The sequence below is a fragment of the Pectinophora gossypiella genome, chromosome Z, assembly GCF_024362695.1.
Source record: "Pectinophora gossypiella chromosome Z, ilPecGoss1.1, whole genome shotgun sequence".
Classification (NCBI taxonomy): Eukaryota; Metazoa; Arthropoda; class Insecta; order Lepidoptera; family Gelechiidae; genus Pectinophora; species Pectinophora gossypiella.
Window position 1 is genome coordinate 16,843,506 of NC_065433.1, and position 17,063 is coordinate 16,860,568.

The 17,063-nt window shown below is 37.7% G+C and overlaps 1 protein-coding gene across 4 annotated transcripts in view; it reads left to right on the plus strand.

Moving 5' to 3' along the window:
* LOC126379908 (transcription initiation factor TFIID subunit 4) overlaps positions 1-17,063 on the plus strand; it is a 58,183-nt gene that overhangs the window by 36,222 nt on the left and 4,898 nt on the right. For 2 of the 4 annotated variants that reach the window (XM_050028913.1, XM_050028912.1), the window contains 7 exons: positions 1,145-1,310; positions 11,637-11,721; positions 12,510-13,357; positions 14,333-14,497; positions 15,101-15,247; positions 15,514-15,723; positions 15,803-15,943. In XM_050028913.1, coding sequence (XP_049884870.1) covers positions 1,145-1,310; positions 11,637-11,721; positions 12,510-13,357; positions 14,333-14,497; positions 15,101-15,247; positions 15,514-15,723; positions 15,803-15,943 — 1,762 coding nt within the window. The remainder of the gene's footprint in view (positions 1-1,144; positions 1,311-11,636; positions 11,722-12,509; positions 13,358-14,332; positions 14,498-15,100; positions 15,248-15,513; positions 15,724-15,802; positions 15,944-17,063) is intronic. The other 2 variants (XM_050028914.1, XM_050028917.1) reach the window with 2 other exon arrangements.

Sequence of the window (17,063 nt, forward strand, 5' to 3'; positions counted from 1 at the left end):
GAAATGGAAAATAATTTGTGCTTTTGACTTATTTTCGAATTACGACTTATGTAACAATGCCGACGACGACGTAACTTTGATGACGTCACCGGAACAGTATGTCCATTATTTATTGAACTTTTCGGTATTTGCTGTGTTTGCATGCGTGAAAAGCAATACTACATTTATATTATAGGTATATTTTAATAATAAACCTTAATGGACCAATAACAGTGTTCCATTTTATGGCATTTTGTAAGTAGATATAAATGTTATGCCTACGTGAAATCGAGATAGGCAAAGAGTGCTACTATTGCTGCGCGTTTATGTCAGGCGCTTCGTAACTGTTTAAGTTTTATTCTCAATAGCTTAATTTCTAATCACAACACCTAATTTATAAGGAAAGTTTTTAGTCAAGACATGCTTTCGATTAACATAAGGTTTCGTACAAGTAGTTCAGATACCCATGCCAGCAAAATAAGGTGGAAGTATCTATTATTTATTTTAGGATAAAAAGAGCCGGGTGACTTGATAGAAGATCCATCACTATAAATAAAATATAGTATTAAAAGCCTTTATGCCGTGGAACGGGCTCTAAACGATGTACCTACCTACAATGTACACTGACTCAACATATACATCAACCCGTCCTTTCGAGTGTTACGGTTGTGCTGACTGCGTTGCTAACAGCTTTAGAGACACATTATGCCAGGACTATCGTATCGAATCTCTGAAACTATCGCATTAAAGATCATATTTTTACTTTAATTAGTAAGTTACAAGTGTACTGGATAATAAACATGCTTGCTTTAAATATGCTTGGATAAGAATATTATTGTACCCATCTATATGCAAGTAAAACAATAGAAGAGTGATGTTTTATTAATTTATTTTTATTTCTAATGCGGGTGTGAGTTCCATTTTCGTCTTGATTTATATCTTCTTCTATCGTGTGGGTTGTGAGGTGAATTACCAAGCTCATCAACCCTGGTGTCAGGGTTATTATTGAGCCGTCAAAGGCCCCTGACATGGCTCATGTAACGACTACTTACTTACATGAGTAAGTAGTAACCGGGGCCAACGGCTTAATGTGCCTACTTATATGATTAGGTGTTATACTTTAATTTTGGAAATCGTGTTTCATAATGTCCGTTGTTACCTTCAGCATCGAGATCCAGCCGCGCCACGTGTACTGGTCGGAGAGCGGCAACCTGGTGTGCCTAGCGATTGACGAGACCTACTACGTCCTGAAATACAACGTCGCCGTGGTCAACCGTGCTCGGGACACCAACTCCAATTTTACTGAGGACGGCATCGAGGACGCCTTTGAGGTAATTAGCTAGTTCACACCCAATACCACCCGGTGGCTCACTATCCTAAGACTGAGTAATTTCAACGGTTACTAAATATAACTGGAAATTAAAAAAAACAATATTCAAAATTATTTATTTGCTCATAAAACATGGTACTTACAATAAAGGTTTTACAATAAATGTGAGAATCTTATGTTTTGCCGCAATTTGGCATGCAAAAATTATTTACCAAGCTAACACAAAATAATAGTCAATATAATCAAATTAAAATAGATACAATACATTGGTTTTATTAATATTAAAAACTAGCGGACCCGACAGACTTCGTCCAGTCAAAAAGATTTGTAATGTTTGTAAATTTGCAGTTTTTTGTTCCTACTTATGGTTAGACAACGTTTGTATGGGAAAAGAAAAGGGCTGTTTTTAGAACTTTTCCGGCAAATATACGATTTTTTCTCACCGTAAAAACCATAATGGACTTCTAAGAACATTTAAAAAAAAAAGAATTGGCCAAATTGGTCCAGGCGTTGTTGAGTTATACGCTTACCAACACATTTTGCGATTCATTTTTATATTAAAAATATTCAATTTAAACCTGTTTTGTTTCATTTATGCCCAGAATGTAAACAAACGACAAAATCACTGAAATCTCGCAATCTATTTACTTTTTCGCGACTAACCTGACATATATAGCTATAAAATAAACAATATTTTACGGGCACACGCAAAAACTGAATAATTCACAAAATTACACCAAATTAATAATTTTTTTCGGAACACTAGAAAAGTGAGGTTATCTGTCAAGCTATTTTTTAAAAATTTTATCGTATTCGTAGCGCTTTCAATGCATTTAGCTCATAGTTCATTTCACAAAATTGAGTGAGTCATTCATTATATTCAGATTGGTGTTGTGGATAATAAAATAGGACTGACATGTTAGGTAGACTTTTAAACAGATTTTATAAGGCGCGGGGCGTCTACTTTTTTTTCTCAAATCAGAACACAATGAAGAACGTATGGATTGGAACGCTAATTATATCATTTGATTTGATCCCGATATACGCCTTCTTCATGAAATTGCATTTTTAGTAGAAAAATAACGGGCTTCTTATTAAATGTAGATAATGGACATGTAAAAGTAAAATAACTTTCGTAATTATAATTAAATTTATTATAGGTCCCGGCAAACTTCTTGACCATCGACCTTGACTGCGCACAACCGAATTTTAGATCTCTTTGGTGGTGCGGTACGAGGCGCGGGGGCGGGTGAGTTCCGCATCGACCGGCTATTGGTGGATCAGTCGATACTTCCCCCGCGCACTCTGTCTTCGTCCCTTTGACTCCCGAATACACTTGCGTGCAGTGAAACTGTCACGTTTTTGTTATTGCTCTTTTGTTAGTTTTTTTTGTTATTGCTCATTTGTTTAAGTTTAAGAATTAGTTACTAGCACGAGGTCTATGTCTACAGATCCAAAATCTACACTAGCTAACTAAGCACTAGCTCTGGTATTGCTGATTTCAACCTCATGGAAGGAATATCATACTTACCTAACGATTAGTTTTTTATTAAATATAATAATATGATATAAGTTTTAATAAACTATAATAATATATCTAAGTTTAATTTTATTTACATATTTAAATAATATAATAATTGTTTTTTTAATGAAATTAAGAAAATAATCAAAAGTTCATTTTATTTGCACGGAAGTGTACGTGCGCGAACTTTCCCCCACTACGACACTCGATGCTCAAGAAGTTTGCCGGGAGTTATACACTTTGTTTATCGGATTACAATTGAAAATCTAATTTTGAATTTGGAATTTTCGTGTACCATTGTAAAGACCAAACTGCCAGTTATAAAATTATGCTATTTTTTTATTGAATTAATTCTCTTTTTTGTTTAATGACCACAAGAACGAAAATTCAGAAATGTTTCGACTTCTTTGATGAGAAGTGTACTTAATTTTCTTTATCGGAGTCATCATCAAAAGACTGAATGCGAAGATGAGTCTTCAGATATATGAACTATAAATTTAGGCGTAACGCCATCGGTCGCGTCATCGATCAGCCCTTCCAATCGTTTCATTATCTCTTCTTCTTTTAAAACGTGGTTTACACACGCCGTCCATTGCTCCTTGCCAATTCGCGCCATGCTTTCACTCAGCAATTTTTGTACTTTTGCCATTTTAAAACTTTTATTGTTTCGGGCAATATAAGATTTCATTTGTGCCTAAATCAACTCGATCGGGTTTAGCTCGCAGTGATTGGGAGGAAGACGCAAAACGATAATATCTTTCTTGGCTGCCATTTCATCGACATGTTTCTGTTGATATCTCTTTTTATTTATTTTTTGTAATAATTGTGCTTTTATTTCGTTTTCTTCGAAATCAATATTTTTGCTTTGCAACCAGTTCTGTATATCGGTCTTCCTCCAGCTCATGTTTCGCAGAAGATCTACTTTCCTTGAGTGGTATGACGCGTTGTCCATGACGATTACAGATCCAGGCTCTATTTTTTCTAAAATTTCTTGAAACCTTTTTAAATAAAAAATACATGTTTATTATCACTCAATATGACAAGTATTATTGTAGGTAAAAAAAATAAACAGAATTTTGACTAAGATAAGGATCCAGAAATTCTATAGGTCTACAATACACTAACCGATTACAGGAAAACTTAACAATGCATTTTATATCCCTACGGCTTTTGTAAGCGCAGGTGTTTTATGACCTTGTTTACGTCAAGTTTCGGCATCGTTTGTAACTGTTATTGTTATAATGGGCTCAACTTTTATTGCAGGTATACGTATTAGCGCGGCTGCTATTCGTTGGGCTACCTTGTGGTGGGTGCGTGGAGCCTTGGTGCATCCGCGATAGTTCGCAGGATGACCTTGCTGACCACACAGCACACAGCTAGGGGGTTCTACCTCGTTTTTGCCTCTAAGGCAATCCGAGGTAGCGTGATCACCTAGGCACTTTACGCACCTAGGCTTGGCATGGCAATGCCTACTAGAATACCCGTAAAGTTGGCATCTATGACACTGCGTTGGGGGGCCTCCCTTATGGGGAGTTTCGACTTTAAGGCCAGATAGACCGCAACAAGTCTTCAGGTTGAAGATCTTCTTGCCCTCATCCGTCCTTTCTAATATGACTGTGACCATGTCGTACGAGACCTGGCCACGACCGCGATGCATACGGTGCACGTCGAGCACCGGAAAACCGTTTTGAACAAGGTCCTCCTTAACAAGAGTGATTTCCCACTCCTTAGCCCTTTAGGATGATACGGAGGATACGTTCCTCCGGGAGGGCGCACATTGGGTCGAAAGTGCTATTGCAGGGACTTACGATTCAACTTTCGTTTATCACATATTTGATTATGCCAATTGATAGAGCTAATCAAACACAATAAATGTTACGTCATGTCTTTTTTTCCTAAACTTTATACTTTGGTCAGAAAAAAACATTTTCTGTTTTTTTTTGTATGAAACGTATCAAAGACAGTTAAATTTCTGCCAAGTCCATACCGATCCAGCCGCGAGACTTTATTTTCTGTAATCTTTGTCTAGTTGACTACTCAAATGCAAAATCAGCATCTCACTTATTTATTTATTTATTTAGTTTTATTAATTTATTATAAGCTTAGTTCTATGTTAAATACTATACAGAAATACATTACAATACAAGTTACAAGATAAAAATTAACAAAAATATTTTTTGAAGTAACACCTACCAAGAACCTATAATTAATTAATCACCTTTACTAATGTTTTCTCGTTTAATCCTTTTAAAAATAATAATGACTTTCTATTAGGTAGAACCTAATAGATAGTTCAGTTCAGTTGTTTGCCATAGTTCGTGATAAGACATTCTTCTAACTGTTATTCATTAGTTAATGAGGGTAGTTTGGGTTAGTATGAAATCTATTGCGACATTTTAATTATTACTAGTGTTCGCTTATCCATTCTGCTACGTACATATCGTGTGATTATAATTATTATCTGCTCTAATATGGAGAGTATTGTTAACAATTTAGATTTGTTCATGAACTTAAGAGAACAGCTAAAATCGCTGTCAGATAGCACAAAACTTTTCAACTATCTGCAACAAAAATTTAATGTGCCGAAAGTGAATAGTGCTTTGCTTTGCTATAAAGTTTTGCCAGAAGTTTTGTTCAAACATAACTGCAAAATGGGAAAAATCTAGTCGCACTTTAGCACAATTCATAAGAAGGAATGGTAATTGGTTAGAGAGTGCGATAAATTGGCCTGAAGGAATTCTCTCAGAAGATGCAACCTTTGAACATGAAGAATATGGAACCAGTGATGCTGATAATATAGAAAATCTACCGTCAACAAATGAAGCTTCTACGTCTACATTTAATCCCCGAAAACCGTTTGACGATTTGGGCAGCAAACAAAAACGAAGACGCGTAGAACACATCAGCAAATCATTATCGCCAGAAGAATTGAGTGCAGCCACAATATGTAATTTAAGATCATCGGGAAATGAAGAAATTGCAAAAATAATGAAACATTTACTGGATAATCCTGAAGATTTGGGAAAAGTGAAGAATTGTTTAAGTGAAGATAAAGGACAAGCTACAAACACATATACGTACTGATTACTGATGTAGTTAAGCAAGGAGTAGGGACTTCTAATGATGGAAATACTGCCAGGAGATTATTCAGAGACGCAGAAACGACAGCGCGCATCACTGGTGTAAATAAAACACCAATAGAATTTTTTTTCGTCATTTTGCAGACAGTTGCTTCTGGAGAGCGAGTGGACTGTTCAAAATTTTCTCAGTACTGTAATAACACTGCAAAGATGTCTGTGGAACTTTATCCATGATATTACATGCCATCGAGCGCACACAAGCTATTGATCCATGGAGCAGATATAATTAAACATTTTGATGCTATGCCCATAGGAAAACTATCTGAAGAAGCAGCAGAAGCTCGTAACAAGGACTTCCGGAAATACAGAGAGAACCATTCCAGAAAAATAAGTAGGACAGCCACAAATGAAGACATTTTGCATAATCTTCTATTGTCTTCTTATCCAGTGATAACGAGTCTTAGACCTCGAATGACAAATCAAAAGGGAATGGTTCTTTCTTCCGAAGCCAGAGAGCTTTTGCTGCATTATCCGCTTGAATCTGATATAGAATTTATAGACATAAGTAATTTACAAGATAGTTCTAGTGAATAGTATATTAAAATAATGGATAACTTTTTTTTTGTATTTATTATCTTTTGTCTTTTACAAGTTAAGTAGTATATTTTTGTTTATCTCTAAGATTATAATTATTATTTTGTTAAAACTTATGTAGGTAACCAAATAATAACAGTTGTAAAAGTGTATTGTCACAATTTATGGCGAGCAATAGTGATATATAGAAGTTAATTAATTTTGAGAAATTTTATAACGAAGAAACATAAGTAAAGGTTATTAATTAATTATAATGTTCTGGGTAGGTACCTGCAAAATAAATTTTTGTTCATTTTAACTTTGTCACTTGTGTTGTAATGTATTTCTGTATAGTATTTAACATAGAACTAAGCTTATAATAATCCATACTAATATTATAAATGCGAAAGTAACTCTGTCTGTCTGTCTGTCTGTCTGTTACTCTTTCACGCCTAAACGGCTCAACGGATTTTGATGAAATTTGGTATGGTGATAGATGATAACCTAGAAATGGTCATAGGCTATAAATAATCACGCCATCGTTCTTAGGGGGTAGGCAGTTGGCAGATAACTAAATTGATTTAGTGATTTGTAGTCGTTTTTGTTGGGACTTTTGCTCTTTCACGTCTAAACGGCTGAACGGATTTTAATGAAATTTAGTAAGGTAATAGTTGGTTATCTAAAAACGGTTGTACGATCAAATTGATCACGTCATCGTACTTAGGGGGTAGGAAGTAGGCAGAAAACTGAATTGAGTTAGTGATTTTTTTATGGTTTTTGCTGGGAGTTTTGTCTATCATGCCTAAACGGCTCAACGGATTTTGATGAAATTTAGTTAGCTGATAGATAGTAATCTAGAAAAGGATATGGCCTATTAATATTTATGCTATCGTACTTAAGGCGTAGGCAGTAGACAGAAAACTAGGTTAGTGATTTTTAATTGTTTGTTTTAAAAGTTTGCCTCATTCACGCCTTAACGTCTGAACGGAATTTTATAAGACTTGGTTAATTTAAAGATAGGATCTTAGGCACGGACACAGGCTACTTTTTATGGCGGGAAAATACCTCATTCCCGCGGAAATCTAGATTTCGTGATCGTGTCAAGAAGCGCATGACGCCATAGCTACTGGAATGATTTCGATGTTTTTTTTTTAAACTGAGTGACCTCAAGTTAGTATTTGATCACTTTTCTAACTTAGAGGGTAGGTAGGCGCCATAATTTAGGGAATTTATGATAAAATTTTGATGCAACTGTCTTTATTAAACAGTTATATCTCATTCCTACAGGAACCTACACATAGCTATAGCTAGCTATCTATTAACATTAAAACTCTTTCTAGAATCACATTACGCCAATTAATTGATCTGATTTGTATAAGTTTTATTATTCAACTGACTGTTACATTACATACAGATAAAATCTAATTACTTACACCACATAATTAATATAGTACTACATGACAACGTATACTACAAGCGTAGCTAACGCTTTAAACTTGAGGAGGTAATTCGATAGACATTTATACGAACTTTAAGCCCAGTAATCAATCATAGTAATAAGGTAATACTCATTTTAGACAAAGAAACGGATAGGTAATCAGTTCGTCAACGAAATTATAACACCTACACTTAGTTTGTTTACTATTTAACGAGGGAAAATAATCCTTACTAATATTATAAATGCGAAAGTAACTCTGTCTGTCTGTCTGTCTGTTACGCTTTCCCGCTTAAACCTCTCAACCGATTTTGATTAAATTTGGCACAGACAATCTTTAGACCCTGAGAAAGAAAATAGGATACCTTTTATTGCGAAAAGAAGGGACGAAGAGATTGAAATAGGGGTTGAAAGTTTGTATGGGATATTTTAATTTTAAAATATAAATCCATGAAACTTTATATTTAAGCACTTGATAAAAAATAATTAAACATTTGTTCTAGCGTTGCTGAAATTTCGACCAGTGAGGGGGTGAAATGAGGGTTGAAAGTTTGTATGGGAGTTCGTCATTTTTGGGGATAAAACCACGAAACTTTATATTTAGGAACTTGATAAGAAATAAAAAAACAATTTGTTAAAGCGTTTTTGAAAATTCGATCTTTGAGGGGATGAAATAGGTGTTGAAATTTTTATGAGGTTCGTCATTTTTCAAGATAAAAATATTAAATTTTGTGTTTAGGGACTAAATAACAAACAAAAAATCGTTTGTTCAAGCATTTTGAAATTTTTACCAGTATGGGGGTGAAATACGGGTTGAATGTTTGTATGGGTATTCGTCATTTTTGAAGATAAAACCATGAAACTTGGTACGTAGGTCTCTTAGGATGTGCAGAGTTTTTCAACAAACGGATTTTCCGAAATTCGAACGGAACGGAACGGATTCGGAACGGGAACTACGAAGCCAAACTTTTTGTATACAAAATATTAACCACTGAACCTAGGAACATGATATTTAGTAGTTTTGGGTGTATCAAGTTAAAAAAAATTGGCTTTTGTAGATAAAGTTCCTTTTAACGAATACTCTGCATCGCCGCCACTGCCGTCGGTCGTCGTTCGTCGTCGCGCACATTCGCCGAAGTGTGGCGGCAGTCAACGGCGCTGTCTTGTGGTGGGGGAGCGCACGTGGTGTATACGTGGCCTGCTCGCGAGTGTCGAGTCCAAACAATTTCTACATTTTAACAAATAATAACAAAATAGCAAACGTTGTGTACAAAAAAGTTTTAAATTAGGTCATTTTAAAATATTTTTGTACACAACGTGACGCTGACCCCTGTAAGTGTCTTGGACATAAGGGACCGATAAATATTCCTAGGTAATTTCTGCCACTCAATGGAATACATAGGTACTTTATAACGACTGTAAACAGATAGTTTTTATTTTTTTTAAATATACCTACTTACTCTCTTTTAATCACATGCTATACCGTTCCTTTTATATAATCCTTAATATTCAAATTAAAAGTACGCAGACGAAGTCGCGGGTACCAGCTAGTAAAACATAAAACTAAATTTTGAAATGTTGAATTTTTTGTCCTTTTCTGATCCATTTCTTACAAAGAATTGCAACTTTAGGCAGATGCTGATTTTGCATTTGAGTAGTCAACTAGACAAAGATTACAGAAAATAAGGTCTCGCGCCTGGATCGGTATGGACTTGGCAGAAATTAAACCGTCTTTGATACGTTTCATACAAAAAAAAAAACAGAAAATGTTTTTTCTGACTAAAGTATAAAGTTTAGGAAAAAATGACATGACATAACATTTATTGTGTTTGATTAGTTCTATCGATTGGCATAATCAAATATGTGATAAACGAAAGTTGAATCGTAAGTCCCTGCAATAGCACTTTCGACCCAATGTGGGGCGTAAGTATGGAATTGTATTCCTCTACATTTCAAAATTGTAGTGAGCTTTCTATGCTCAGAAGATGACGGGACTTTTTGATCCCATCTTGGGTCGTGCGGGCGCTGATGATTACGATGTTCTCCTCTTTCGCCCGAAGGGAGACTTCGTTCCACCTATTTTTGTCCCTCATATACAAGGGCGGAGGAGTGGGACCTTTTTGTCCTTCAGTGCCGCTGATGGCACTTTTACAATTGAGGGCCTTAGAAGGGCTGGGAGGGGCCTTACGGGCCTCGGGGATGGAAGAGGGGATCGACGTTCCCGAGGACGTCTTCTGGACCTTAGCAGGCTCAGATTCGCGGTGACGGCGGGCTCGTTTTCCCTTACGGCCCTCCACGAGCGTGAATATGTCCTCCGAAGAGGACGACTCCACACACTCCGACGACGAATCGGACTCGGCAACGTCCATAAGAACATCGCACGATTCCTCATCGTCACCGACGAGGAGGGAAGCAGCGAAAGGGGAAGACGCGCGATTGGGACAAAGCAAGAGATGCGGCGTGGTGGGCAGACGCAGTAGGCCGGGCAGTGCCGGGAAGCGACGCGAGAGACGCGGCGGGGCCGGGGGTCGCGGGGAGACAGGGTGACGACGCGCGGTCGGCACGAGGACTATTAACGCGGGGCGCGGAAGGCAAGGTTAACGCCGCAACTTGCGGTACTAATTTCTCAGTGTAAAGCGCGCTGCTTTTATCCGCTAGGATATGCGTCAAAATGATTTTACCGATTTCGGCCCACAGCTCGGAGCTGTCGGCCTTTTTTAAGGGACGGCCAATCTGCTATATAATAATTACTACCGCTTCGCAAAAGCGTTCCTCAGAGAATAAGCGGCGCAATAAACTCTTGAGGCGATCGCTCGCTAACTTTCGCAACTCGAGTGGGATTGCGGGTGTGTGAGAGTGAGTTTTGCCTCTTTGCTTGGGGTTAACAGAGAGAATGTGTGCTTATGATGTGCCCTAAGTATCCCTTTGCCGATCTTATTGTGCAAGAGGGTTCCTATGCTCTAAGTGCGGAGGGTTTTTACACCCCGAAACACGAAGAGAAAAATATAAGGGGTAGATATTGGTCACTCTACCCCGGGTGACAGCTAGGGTCGACTAGGGTAGACCCCAAGGCCGGTGGTTCTAGCCCCGTCCGGGTAATATGCCTGCCTCAAAGTGAGGCAAGCGGACGCCCCAGGGCCACGTCCCACTCAGCTTAGTTAACACCGCAAGGTATCCACTGAGGACCACGAAACTGGTTTTAAATTAAAATCGATGCAAATGTAAAATAACAGTCGTTATTTTATCCTTGAAACTTAGATAAGCCAGCAAGTTCTGAAAAGAACTATTGTTGACTCAATGAATGGCGGCAGGGTCACGCCAGCAGGTAGCCGGCAGACAATGGCGGCACGGGGCGCGGGGCGCGCGGCGGGGGGCTGCGAGGCGCAGCGCGGGGGGCTGCGGGACGCAGCTTGGGACCTCTGAACAAACGACCGTTCGGGACGGCCGCTCGATGCAGAGATTCGCACGAAGGGTTCCGTACCATTAACTAGGTAAATAACAATAGGGACACAAATTTAATATTGTGATATCGAGCAAAAATAAGCAAAACATATTTATTTTATTTTTTATTATTAAAGTAAAAGCACAACTGAGTATATGTTGCCATTACTGACGGGGGGTGAGGGAAACCTAGCTCAGCCGCTGGTAGGAAGCAGAGAGTTGCCGTTCCATACGTAGTATTATTCCATATTCTGTGACGCTGTGTTGTTTTGTCAGGCTGTACCTGAACGACAAGGAGCTGAACATAGTGTCGTATTCGCTGCTGCTATCGGTGCGGCTTGTTGGCACGAAACGAAAATAGGTAGATACACTTTGTTTATGGAATACTCCGATATAATAACACTGTCGCGAATGTTTTCCTACTAACTTATTGCGATCATTAACCACAAAATACCACTTTGTATTAATTATTTAGATTATTCAATGAAGAAAGCAACTGTCCCGTTCCCGCCAAAAAGCCTTATTCATAGACATATAAAAGAGTTATTATCAGCATCAGCAGCGTAAAGCCAAACCAAACCCAAAGTCCCGAGCAGAACTTAAATACAGACATGTCCGAGTCGGAGTATCGTTGTAATCTAATCAAAATCGATCCGTCGTTTTGCTCTATAAACGCTTCAAACTACATCAAGTGACGAGACATCGTAACTTCGTAGCTACGTTTCTATTTCTAGTGCGTGGAGACTCGTGTCCCAGGACAGAAATCGAGACTGTACATCAAAATAAAAACACGTATCTTTACTTAGCGACTCCTTTAATTCTAGGTGGTTATTGACAAAAATGAAAAGACGAAACCATAGTGGTAGAAAAGAAAACTAGGTCAAGATTTTTTGGTAGAAAGCCGTAAAAGAAATTAATCAAATATGTCGATCACATGAATTTTATACATCGTGCCGATTCTGGCAAATTTTTCACAAAATGGAAATTTACCCATTGTCCATCTTATACTCGTCTCTATTTTGTCTATGACTATGATGACTACCTAAAACCGATTATAACTACAAACATCAATACAATAATATAGCAACACTGGCCCATATCCTACTACCCCTACCCCTACTTACGCCTACCTGTATAAAATGGCGTCAGCCGAGTTTTTGTCTACAGACGTCGACGAGAACGCAGTCAGTGCTATCGTTGGTGCTTCGCCCGCGACGAGAAGAAGCAACCGGTTTAGCGTTGGTTCTCTTGAAAACCAGTTAGTTACATCGGTCTCTTCCGTATCGTCACAAAACAATATAGTGAATGTAATTCCGAGTCATCTTGGCAATATAACGTCTAGTGGAAATTCTATTATTGGTGTACAAAAATACAACACGGACCAAATTAGCAGTGTAATAGAGAGTGCAAACTTTCAGTCTTCAAACAGTGGAGCGACCAATGTATCGTATAATGTGCCAGGGTCTGTGCAATCTGCAATTTCGCAAAGTTTAAGTGGAAATCTTGGCAATTCTAACGAACAACTTAAAGTTATATACTCGCAGACTCAAAATTTATCTAACCCAAACTGTGTGACATTTCCCACTCAGTGTATAGGCAACGGCTGTATTGGTTTAACATCACAGAACCAAATAGTAGTACCACAATCGACAAACAAATTAATTACCATGCAACCGCCTTTAGTGATAAAACAAGGCACGACATTTGGTCAAGTTGGTATGCAGCCTGGGATGGTAACAGTGCCAATGACAGTGAACTCTAGTATGCAAACCTCTATACCCAATGTTATGACTCTCAATAAGCCAGGAGGTCAGAATGTGGTGGTGACCACACAGAATCTGGGCTCGGCACAACCTACTATAATTCCCAATGTCCAAATATTGAATATGCGCCCTGGTGCTCCACCAGTGGGTGCACAGAAATCTGTGGCTACAGTTTCCCCTAGAATGGTCATTGGAACACCTCAAGTGGTTGGAGCCCGACCTACTAAACCAGGAGTAAGTTGCTCTTTTGTTATTCTCTGTACAGGCACCATTCAGCACATCTCATCTACTTCTTTGATACATCACTTAACTATAGTTGTGTACTAGTACTTGTTTGAAGGCTCATATACATGATTTTGTTCAAGTTTTTACTTTATTGGAAATGTTCATGAACATAATAAAAGAAATAAATAAGTCTAAAATTGTAATTTTGTTATGTAGGTATGTGATTACTAATGTAATGAGCATAATTACTAAAGTGAGCCCTCAAATTACATGATTACTAATGCTGGTGTGTATAAAAAAATCTATGCAACAAAGTACCTAATCAGCAGTGATATATCCATACATTTATGTATCGAAACTTTATAGTTAAGCACACGCATAAAAGTGTAACAACTTTAATGTTACACTTTTACACGCTCGGGCATTTCTTTATAAATTCCCCTTCTGGTGTCATTGCTACTGTTCAGAATTATTGTAGAAATATTTTTTCCAATAACTTTCTTCGCCTTTCGTCTTTCTTTTTTTTTTCTTTCTCACAAACTCATGTTTGTGAGAGTACAATATTATTTAGGTTTTCAACCATTCTGCCACAAATAACTTACACAAGTAGTAAAAATATTTCTACAGTGCTTCTGAGGAATGTTATAAACATTGGAATGGAAAATCATGACACCTACCTACCATCCTACCTTTTAAGTAAATGCATTTTTTTGATTTTAATTAAAACTATCATGGCCCCTCCATGTGAACTAACTACCCAGCAGTGTTGAAATCTTGTTGCACACATTTAACACAATATTGCATTTTGTTGAATATTTCATGTTGTATGTCTGGCTTATTTTTAACCAACCTCCACTATGTGTGTATCTAACAAATGACCTGCTTTATAACGATTGGATTCTGAGATTTTTTTGAATTAAAACAAGTATTCACAAATTAAACTGTGTGAGTTTAGTTAAATTGAAACTAGGCGTTCATTTTTAGATAACGCTGCAAACTCTTCAGACTCTACAACCAGGGCAGCCGGGTCATTTGTTGTTAAAGACTGAGAATGGTCAATACCAACTCCTGAGGGTGGGCCCCGCGCCTGCGGCCAACACGCTCACGGCGCCACAGGCTCAGACCATCCGGCTGTCGACCGTGCCGGCAGTAAGTAGGCACCACGCCGCTGCTCACCCGCAGACCCTGAAATTGGACAACCGACACGCCTGATCTACACTATATTCACATTTACAAAGCTTCTATTGACACATAGTAGCATATTTCGTTTGTCCAGTTTCAAGTGGTCAATCATGCATGTAAAAATGGTGGAGGTGCATGTTGTATTAACAAGGTAAGATTCTAATGTAACAGTCCAACCTCTTTGTTACTAATTTATTCGTAGATTAGACGGTGAAACTAACTGATAAATTAAATTCACACATTCAAGAATTTTTAAGGGACTCTTAAAAGGAAAATTGGAACGATTAGCATTCTTATGTAGTGCAAAAGGCGCACGGCTCCAAGTGATTTTCAAAATTGAGAAGTTTTATTTAATATATTCTAACATTCCCTTTAATTATTGTAATACATATTAGTATTAAACTAATCTTTTGAAGTAAAACATTCTCAAATAAAGAGCGTCATTGGCGAAGTTTGAAGTAAAATTTTATTACAGATTTTTGATTAAGCACTCCATTTATAGTTGTAAGCATGCGCAATTGTCAAAGGAGATTGCCTTGAGTACCTACATGTTTGTGGTGTTTGACACAGCACCCGGGCGTGGCCACGGTGTCGACGAGCGTGGCGGCTCCGGGGCAGATGCAGCAGCAGATGCCGCCGGGGCCCATCGCCGCGCCCGTGATCGCTGCCTCCGGATCTGGCACTCCTCCGCCGCAAGCGCCGACGGTTACTACCCAAGTAAGTACGCATATCATTATTCAAATGCTTTCACCAATTTAAAGTACAAAATGGGAAATAACTGTAGTTGGTTGAATTTGGCTCAGCTTAGCGAGAATGGGAACACATTCTCTTTTTTTATAATCCACGTTCTTAAATGTAGCAACTTCGATTATCATCATCTAGGATCATCCATGTCTGATGTTCTAAAAGTATGACTAAATATTAACATGAAGGAGACCTTCAGAATACAGTTCAGCCTAATAATTATTGCTCTTTCCCTACAGAAACCATCAGACAATACGAAAGAGAAATGCAGAAACTTTTTGGCCAACCTGTTGGACTTATCTAGCAAGGAACCGAAGTCGGTAGAGAGGAATGTACGGAATCTCATACAAGAGCTGATCGACGCTCAGGTAGAGCCCGAGGAGTTTTGTGACAGACTTGAACTTTTGCTGAACGCCAGTCCGCAGCCCTGTCTCATCGACTTCTTGAAGGTTGGCAACAATACAATTAACATAGAACTTTTAATATGTTAGATTATAATATAAATTCATATCGATTTTCCTATTTCAGAAAAGTTTGCCTCTACTCCGACAATCTCTTGTCACCAAAGAGCTAGTCATCGAAGGTATCAATCCACCTTCTCCGCATATTGCTTTTTCTACAGTACCTATACCTTCGCAGCCTATCTTGTCAACTGCGAATGTGCAAATGGTAAGTACATAATTGTTTATCATAACTTACTATAAAGCGAATGTAATACTGTAATGTGCCACGGACACACCGCTTCACGTAATGTTGTTCATTATTAGCGTAAATTGACTAACACATAATTTGTTTCACTAAATCCTATATACCTGTAAGCTTTTTAGAATGTCAGTTTCGAATACAAGCTTATACAATATGAAAATAAACATGGTCAGTACCATAAAAGCTTCAAACGTTATAAGTTCGAAACAATAAAGAATGAATTCGATATACCATTTTTTTAGATGGCACATTTTTTACAGTAGGTACGCGCCGCCGCACTAATTACTAACACTGCAGTTTCCTACACCTAAATGACGTGCATTCGTAGTATAACTACTTCTACTAGGTGCATATAGTATATTGCATGAGCTTTTACTGTAACGTGCTGTTGTCTACAGTATTCAATTTGTTTAATTAACTCTGAATAACGTGTAAATAAATTATTGTAGTTGTCAAATAAGGTACTTTTTTACAGTAATCTTTGTTTTGATTTTCCTAACTTATAGTTAGAACAATTTCCATTATGATAAACTGCATCACCACATAACGAACACACCATATTTCTAATTGTCTATCTATACCGCTCTATGAAATATGCATTCAAATCTTAAATAAGAACGTAACGTAATGATTGCATGTTAGACGGAACTTTTGCACGATTGTTATATGCAAGTTACCTACTTATTTTTTGTTTTAGGACCTGTCTTTTGTATTTTATTTTATTACGATAAGCAACCTACGATTTAAAAAGAAAGTCTCTCTCTTATCCTAAATTGCGACAGACACATTGATATAATGGGAAATACAGTTGGTTTACAGTAAATAACCTAGTTTTAAATGCTAAGAAAACGAAGTGTATTAAATTTGTTCTACCAAACGTAAAGAAAGTAAATAATAACATTAAAATTAACGACGAGAAACTAGATTTTGTTGAACACACAGTTTTCTTAGGAATTACTGTAGATTCAAAACTTCAATGGGGCCCACATATTGTATCACTAGCGGGCAAGCTTAAGTTCAGCAGCATATGCCGTCAGAAGGATCCGACAACTCACAGATGTACCCACTGCTAGACTTGTCTACT